The sequence below is a fragment of the Leptonotus elevatus genome, chromosome 12 (genome assembly GCF_054856555.1).
Source record: "Leptonotus elevatus isolate MCC_2025b chromosome 12, RoL_Lele_1.0, whole genome shotgun sequence".
Lineage (NCBI taxonomy): Eukaryota > Metazoa > Chordata > Actinopteri > Syngnathiformes > Syngnathidae > Leptonotus > Leptonotus elevatus.
This window is the reverse complement of record NC_141250.1, coordinates 3584306-3593216: the sequence shown is the minus strand read 5'-3', so window position 1 is coordinate 3593216 and position 8911 is coordinate 3584306. Positions and strand designations below refer to the sequence as shown.

Here is an 8911-nt window from a genome sequence, read left to right as displayed (position 1 = left end):
ACGACCAATCAGCGGACTCATTTAGGGCGCATTAATATAAACAAACAGAGCGCTACAACCACGTTGTAAGAAATCTGTTATTTAATCTTATACCTTGTTCAAGTTATCTTTTAAAGTTATATTTTAAATTCGAGAACCTAAAACACACACACACACACACACGCACACACACACACACACACACACACAGACAACAATGAAGCCAGTGTGGGACTCTGTCATGACGCGGATGTTCGTCTGCTCCTCGCTGTCGTGCCACGGTTGTATAAAACCGCTACACTTCCAACTGCAGGGAGGACGCTTTTTCAGAGCGAACTTTTTGAGGCTCGACGCGTGTCGGTGTCACAGCCCGCGTGGACTAATGCTGGCTTCTGCGTTTGCACGAAGGAAATGCAACATCTTCTGCCTCCTATTACACCTCCCCACACATTCTGAATGACTGCGGGAACTCTTTTGGAAACGTATGTATTTCTCCCATCTCATAAGAGAATCTCGAAAGTTCGATTCAGTCGGGCTAAATGAACACAAAAATGACTCGCGATGACCAACATATGTTTTGAACGCAAAACGCGAATGTAACGTTTCATTCCGCTGTCTACTGGACTGATGATAAACAGCTGTGTTAAACGTCCGGTTTCGTACGTCGCCATATGGGCGAGCTAACTTGCCAACTAACTCGCTAGCTCTATAACTAGCTAACCTGCTACCCAGCTAGTTGGCGTCCCCGTTTTGTCGTTTTAAACCCTTATTTTTGCGGAGGGTGGCCCAAAGCTTTTTACGACTCCGAATGTACTTTTTTCACTCTACGCCGGCTGGTTAATTTTGGATGCGGTTGTGTGTGTACGTGTACGTGTACGTGAACGTGCACATGCACGTGTGTTTTTAAGGAAGACTCTGGAAAAGTGGCATAATGGACCGAGCGCTTGAGCTGTTCTGGAAGCCTCGCGGTGTGTGCGTGTGCGCGCGCGCGCGCGCGGGATGCTGTTACATGAGGCAAATCAAACATAGCCGAACACTACTTACACATTCGATTTACTCTGATCTCATTGGCTCCCATTCAAACGCATCTGAAACTCCTTTTTATTATATATATATATATATATATTAAAAAAAAATTTAATTTTTTTTTATTATTTTAATTCACGTGCTGATGCTTAGAGATGATTTCATAACGTTGAAAATTGTACATGGGAGCAAATTATTTCTATGAAGAAGTTTAGACATTCTAAAGACTCATTTAAAAACTGCACAATGTATACACAAAAGTTGGATCTCATTGTAGGTGCTAAATGGTTTCATTCAAAAGAATAAGACGTGGCTCACTGCAAGTATTTATTTTGTGTTTAATTAAACGGGTCATGATTTCTCACGGTTACTTTTTAATTAAATTGGGATAAGATCTTAGTTTTGTATGGTGGTGTTTGTAACATTTTTGGAATGTAGCATGGCTGTCTTGGCTCAGTAAACGTCATGAGCCTGAGGACACTGTTTCCTAACCACTTTGGCACGGCACATTAGTTTGCTGTTTGCAATGAGAAATTGTTAGGTTAAATTAAATTAAATTATTTTTGGTGATACAGCTATTTGTTTTGATAATTTACTACAAATAATTAGTGATAGACTGATATGTTTTTTTCCCCAAAGCCGATACCGATTATTAATAGTCAAGGAGGCCAATAACTAATATTTCAAGCCGATATTAATTTGCAGTAAAAGAGAAGATATTGGTGTAAAAAAAACTTTCATTTTAATCTTAAACGTATAAAGAATTGACAGTTTTGTTTAAAAGTTCTAACAAAAATTGCAGGGAGCTTCCAGAGTTATCAGCATGTGTTAAGCTAAATTAAAAACTAGTTCCCTCAGGTTTTCTACTGTGAATACCCCCCCCCCCCAAAAAAAACCCACATATCTTAATTTTAAATAAAAATTAAATAAAAAGTGCAGGGAGTTCCCAGTGTCTGAATTATATATATTTTTATTATAAAGTAGACATTTTAAATTATTCCATAAATGAAAAGTCCTCTGTATCTCACTGAGCAACAACTGCATGCATCCATCCATCCATCCATCCATTTTCTGTACCGCTTGTCCTCACAAGGGTCGCGGGGGTTGCTGGAGCCTATCCCAGCTGGCTTCGGGCAGTAGGCGGGGTACACCCTGAACTGGTTGCCAGCCAATCGCAGGGCACAACTGCATGCAAATGTAGCAAATTTGGGGTTTTCGTCAGGGTTCGTAAAATGTTTCAAAAGATCTTCGCAGACAGTAAAAAATTGCCTGTATATGTTCAAATGTAAGTAGAAACTGTCTGTGAACATCTTACAATTCCTGATTAGAAAAAAGGAAATAAACTAAGCTACGTTTGCGAGCATTCATTGCTCAGTTAGATACCAGCTTTGGCATTTTCACAAATATCAGCACTGATAATTAGCCCGGCCGATAATCGGTCTATCCCTACAAATAATGTACGTTTATACAGCGATACGAGCAACGATGTATAATGAAAGGCTTAACAATTGAAGTGCAATGTGATTTTGTGACATGCTCCTCCAAAAAGAGGAAAATCTGCCAAATTATGTCTTTAACCTAAAGATGGCCCCTCTCGGAATTTTTTTGTGCCCCAAGTTCAAGCTTTCAACAAACATGCACATACATGCACTATAATGTCGCAATAAAGACCAGGTCATGTAGACACCCGTTCATACAGTTTATCAGCAAAAAAAAAGTTGACTTGCTCTTTAAATGCTCCCGTGAATGATGGCATTATGTATGGTTAATGTTCCGACTAAATGAGCCCACATTTCACATTTGGCAAGTTTGTGAGGAAATTGAGATGAGATAATCATTATTCCAGTATGCATACGGGTTATTTTCAATTATGTTCTGCCCCCTCAAGTCTCTGCCACGACTAGAACTCGTATCATTTGTCTAAGAACTTGTTAAAAGTACACATCTGCATAACCTTGTATCCTTATTAATATTATAGTAAACAAAAGAACAAAAATCTAGATCAACTTGGAACAACAACAAAAATTGAATGACATTTTTGGTCTGTAACAAAAAAGATTCAAAGTGCATTAAGTTACCTGAAAAAATTAATAAATAAGCGTGCCACTGCTGCGACACCTAGTGGATGTGCAATTGCACTTTTTTCTTGCATGGCAAATATAAAAAGGATGTGCTCCCTCATAGCCCCCCCTAATCCCCCCACGTTAACATGGCACAAAGCCTGCCCAGCCTTGCCCCACTATTTGAGAAGGCCTGTACTAAAGGTAAATTAATTTGTGTAAACACAATAATAATCAAACAAAGTGAAATTACTATTTGTATTATTTAATTTTTTTAAACTAATGTAATTAAACTTTTGCTTGGTTTCATATGTGTAAATGTCTCCCATGCTGACACAGCATGTTTTGGTCATAATAGTCAAGACAATCAAGAAATAAATAGTAATTATAATTAATCATTTTATGCAAGTCAAATGCAAATTTAATCTAAAAAAAAATCGTAAATTTGTATAAGAAAAATCATAAAGCATGATGACAACTTAAATTTTGCTGCATCTTATTTCAAAGGTAGTAGATGTTGATTTCTTATCAGGGTTCGTTCAAAGTCGCAATTGTTCGCTAGACATTCACCATGTTTGTTTTTTTCTGTAGCAAGGAAATGTTTAACATGCAACACGAGAAAGCATTAAATTGTTGGCCAACATCAAATGACCGTCTGGCAAACGTTTATGACCTTGAACGAGCCCTGACGAGTAATAAACATTCGCTACCTTCTCAGTGAAGTATGAGCTAAAGACGTTTTTCTTGTTACAAAGAAAACCTGTTCAAAATTCAATGTTTGTGAACATCTGGCAAATGTCTGCAGCTTTTTGCAACCTTTGCTACGTGTGCAAACCCTTTCAAGTCTTCCCTGCTCAGTGAGATATGGACATAACTGAACTGAAAAAACAAAAAAGAAATCAAAAGTACTTGTAATGAAAAATGCCAAACAATTCGAACCCTGGTATCAGGTGACCGTCATGTTTCCTCTTCATCCTCAGTTGAAATAACCGTGAGAAGATGGCCACCACAGAGGCAGCAAGTGCCACCGTCAGCGTTCTGTCGTGGGAACAAGTGAGTCGCCTGGACGAGGTCCTAAGCGAGGTGGTGCCGGTCCACGGCCGCGGCAACTTCCCCACGCTGGAGGTGCGCCTGAAGGACATCGTGGCCCGGGTGCGCTCCAGCCTGGCGCTGAGCGGCGTCCGCGTGAAGGACGTGCGTCTCAACGGCTCCGCGGCCAGCCACGTGCTGGTGCGGGACCTGGGCTGGAGCTACAAGGACCTGGACGTCATCTTCAGGGTGGACCTGCCGCACGAGTCGGACTTCCAGTTGGTGCGCGACGTGGTGCTAGGCACCCTGCTGGACTTCCTGCCCGAGGGCGTCAACAAGGAGAAGATCACGGCGGCCACGCTGAAGGAAGCGTACGTGCAGAAGCTGGTCAAGGTCACCACTGAGCAGGACCGCTGGAGCCTCATCTCGCTGTCCAATAACAACGGCCGCAACGTGGAGCTCAAGTTCGTCGACCACATCCGCCGCCAGTTCGAGTTCAGCGTAGACTCCTTCCAGATTGTCCTCGACTCTGTGTTGGCCTTCTACGCAGCGGACGGCTGTAGAGCGTCTATGTCGCCCGAGCGCCACCCGGCGGTGAGCGGCGAAAGCGTGTACGGCGACTTTGCCGCGGCACTGGGCCACCTGCGCGACAAGCTCATCGCCACCAAGCGGCCCGAGGAGATCCGCGGCGGCGGACTGCTCAAGTACTGCAACCTTCTGGTGCGCGACTTCCGGCCCGCCAGCGAGGAAGAGTTCAAGGGCCTTGAGCGCTACATGTGCTCGCGCTTCTTCATCGACTTCCCGGACATCGGCGAGCAGCAGCGCAAGGTGGAGGCGTACCTGCACAGCCACTTTGTAGACGAGGAGTCCAGCAAGTACGATTACCTCATGATCCTGCGCCACGTGGTCAACGAGAGCACCGTGTGCCTGATGGGCCACGAGCGGCGCCAGACTCTGCACCTCATCTCGCTCATGGCCTTCCGCGTACTCGCCGAGCAGAACGCCATCCCCGACGCCTCCTGTGTCACCTGCTACTACCAGCCGGCGCCGTACGTGCGCGACCACAACTTCAGCAACTACTACGTGGCCAACCAGAACATTCCCACCTGGCTGCCGTGCAACTGACGGATGAGTGCGGGGGGCGGGGTCGCGGCATTCTCTGAACGGAGCGTTTAATTTTTTTGGAAGCCTTTCTCGTTGTTCTCTTCTGATGCATCAATGTGATATTTTTAAGTGTTATTCCCAATTTTCTTTCTTGCTGGATGCCCACCACCCCACGAAAAGGTTCCTTAAAAGGCAAATAAGGGCTGCTTATGAACATGAAGCCTTAAATTTGGATTTTTTTTTCTTCCTTCCTGGGATTACATAAAAGTGAAAAGGTGTGGAAAAATGTTTGAAAATGCTATCTACGGGAATGTGTAATAACGAGTTAGCCCAAAAAAAGAAGAAAAAAGATTGGGTTGGTGGTTCTGGTATGTTCTGAGGAGTCCATTTTCTTTTAATTTAATTTTGGACTTGAAAAGTATTACAGGTGTACTAAGGAAGGGAAAAAAGTGCCTGTCATGCGTAAAAAAAAAAAAAAAAGTTCTAATATGCTCAGAGTGAATTGTTTTTGGTCATGTGACTGTGTGACTTGGCGGGCGTTCTTGTGGGAAGGGCGCGCGATATACAGGCCTGGCAAGCAAACTCATCAAAATGTAAATTTTTGTGACAACAACGCACACAAGTTGATTTCTCTGTCGTTTGTCTTCTTCCTGACGACGAGTGGCTTCAGACCCTTCCAGCTGGTCTTCCTTAAAAGCAGAAGCACGTGGCGAGGCCCCACGTTCACCCTGCAACCAGAGCCTGCTTCTAAAATTATCCTCACCCTGTCTTCAAGGGAGGGGTTGGGGGTGGGGTCACGTGGGTAAAGATACCAGGTGTGCTTGATGACATCATGCTATTATTATTAGCATTGAAAAGCAGCACTGTTGTTGGCTTATTACGTAAAGGGCCCCAACGCGGCCCCCAGCCTTTTTCCCGGAATCGCTTGCCTCTGTTTGCGCCAGATAACCAGCAGCACCTCTTATCTGGAGTTGAGGGTGTGGGTGGCCCGCCGCTCCCTCCCCTCCGGCTGGCTCACATGCCTCGTGTCTAGTGACAGTGCCCACTCCCACTCTGGACCAAAAGTGTTGTTTTTTTGAATTTGCTTTTAGATTTTAGTTGATTTCATGTAATTATGACGCTCGGGAGAGATGAGTTGTCGTTTCTATTAGGACCCCTTAAATGAAGCTATGCCAGCTAGCGCAATCCCCCGTTTAGAAAAATTCTGGTGGGTATTTGGAGTTTTTTTTTTTTTTTTTTTCTCTCTTCCCATTTCCCCCCCTCACATTCTTCCTGCGCTCCCCTTGAGGGATGTTTGCCCCGTTCGGCATTTAAGGAAAGTAAATAAGCTAATGAGCCGGTTGCTCAGGGATTGATTACCACACTCCCCCACCCCACTTTTTGCCCCCTTTTTTTTGTTTTTTTCCCTTTCGGTTTACTTTTAATTTTGGGAGGGTGAATCTATTTTGAGCACCCTCAGTCTAATGCAAGGGACTCTGTCATTTGGCGGGTCACGCTTGTGATTAGAGTTTTGCACGTCGTGATGCCCAAAACGCTTCACGTTTGTATTTGGCAATCGTGTGTTGACACATTGTGTTGCTTGCGTTTGCGGGCAGGTGTTTATGCTGTTCCTCGTTGGACTTTTTGGCCATTTAAATGGCAAGAGAACTGGGGCGGGGCAAAGAAACCACGTGGCCTGTGTTTGTGTTTACGCCGTTTGTCTCTGATGAATGAAGGTGTGTGCCCGTCACTCGGCCGTCAGGGATAAATCTACGTGAGGATGAAGTGCCTTTTCATTTGTTCGTTTTTCTGCTGTAAAAATCGTCAGTGTTAAATTTTGCCACGTCTGTTGTGCGTACTCTGTGCGAGGCGCAAGTAGCGCCCACAAAAAGTCTTGTTTAGCTCGCTCGACTGTGGTGGCAGAGGGTCAGTGGTCTTATGCCATGAGAACTTTCTCAAGAGTTGTATTTTTTTGCAGCAGTGTGTATGAGTGAATGCTAGTGGCCATATACCTGACATGTGTCACACTGAACTTTATTTTTGGAAGAAAACTTTTTGTCGCCGTGGTAACTACGACGACCATTTGAGGGGGGGGGGGGGTGCCCCCCCATTTGTCAGCACTTTGACCTCACTTGACATTTTTTTCCTTCTTGGAAATGTTCACATTTAGCGGGAAATGTGCTTGAAAAGGAAATGATGAATAAAATATATTGAACGCAGCCTTTGCCTTTTTTTTTATATATATATAAATATATATATATAGGTGACAAGCACGAAAGTTCCTCCACATATTGACTCTCTTCACAAGCATATTACGTTCACCTTCATCTGACCATTAGTGTGGATTTTAAATGTAGAAGGGCCAAACCGTGCCTTGTGAAAATTAAACAGCATTTAAAAAAAATTAAAAAAGCAGAACTGCACAAATGGATATCAACCTGACTTTTTTTTTTAACAGATATGGTGCTTTAAATAACACGACAATATTATGGCAGTTTTATATCACAATATTGCCGTTATCGTCACATCCCTAGTCCGAAACGTTACGTTTCTCAGAAATGCAACATACAACAGCTCGCTTGAAGACATCTCTTTCTGTTATGTGCTGGCAACACTGCGCCAGCTGGGGCAAACCACCGTGCTAGGTGCGTCGGGTCACACGGGACCCACCGCAACCAGTCATTTTGAACCCATTTCCATTCCCTTGCCCCCTTAGTGAAGAAAGATCCTCCCTGTCTCTTCCTCACGGCCCATTGTGTCACTCCTCAAACCAACCTGGTAAAGTGCACACTTTCAGCCAAATATTGAGTGAAGTGTAAGGTACGAGAGAGTGGAGAACGACCAGGGTGCGCGACAGGAGATAAAGTGTCCTTTTTGGTGACGTCCAACGGGAGTTACCCCCCCGGAAGCGACTCTGGCCCTGGAGGCAAATCCTCCCCTGTGTCTTCCGCCCACAGTCAGGAGACAGAGCAGGAAACGGTAACACTGTCCTTAACTAGTCTGTGGTCATCAAGCACGGTCCTGCTCAAACTCATGCAACCACAACCTTGCCACTTGGGAGGCATGCAGCACTGCTAAGCCACAGCTAGGCCAGGCTTAGTGATGCCAACTTGCCGACTTTCTCACTAATTTCAGCAACTTTCCAAAGCCTCTAGGCCAGGGGTGCTCAAGTTCGATCCTCGAAAGCCCCTATCCAGCCTGTTTTCCATGTTTCCCTCCTGCAGCACAGCTGAACCTAATGTTCAGCTAATCAGCTAGCTTTGCAGAAGCCTGATAACGATCCTGATCATGAATCAGGTGTGTTAGTGCAGAGAAACATGGAAAACAGACTGGATAGGGGCTCTCGAGGACCGAACTTGAGCACACCTGCTCTAGGCAATGTTTTTTTGTCAAAAGCAACTCTCGACAAATCTAGCGACTTTTCCTGCTGTTCTGGAGACTCACTCTACACATAACAGTCAAATCATTTGTGAAATATGAGTTAAGCAGAAAAATCTACCCAGTTATTCATATCAGGGGGTGGCCATTTTGCTACTTGCTGTTGACTGAAAGTGACAGAGTTGCTCAGGTAACGACCCATCACGGCTCACCTGTTTTCTGAGTTTGGTCATGTGACACTCGCAAGCTGAGTCATAATTGGTCGTTCCCTGAGCCCTGAACAACTGATGTAATTTTCTGTCAACAGCAAGTAGCAAAATGGCCGCCCCTTAAGATAGATAAAAATGGGTGGATTT

General features: G+C 44.4%; 1 protein-coding gene across 1 annotated transcript; it reads left to right on the top strand.

Annotated features, from left to right (window-relative positions):
• Positions 1 to 200: 200 nt before the first annotated feature.
• tent5c (terminal nucleotidyltransferase 5C) lies at positions 201 to 7396 on the top strand. The gene is made up of 2 exons (XM_086091940.1): positions 201 to 461; positions 4046 to 7396. Exon 2 carries the CDS (start codon positions 4065 to 4067, stop codon positions 5217 to 5219), a length of 1155 nt encoding a protein of 384 aa, XP_085948066.1. The 5' UTR covers positions 201 to 461; positions 4046 to 4064; the 3' UTR covers positions 5220 to 7396.
• The last annotated feature ends 1515 nt before the right edge of the window (positions 7397 to 8911 follow it).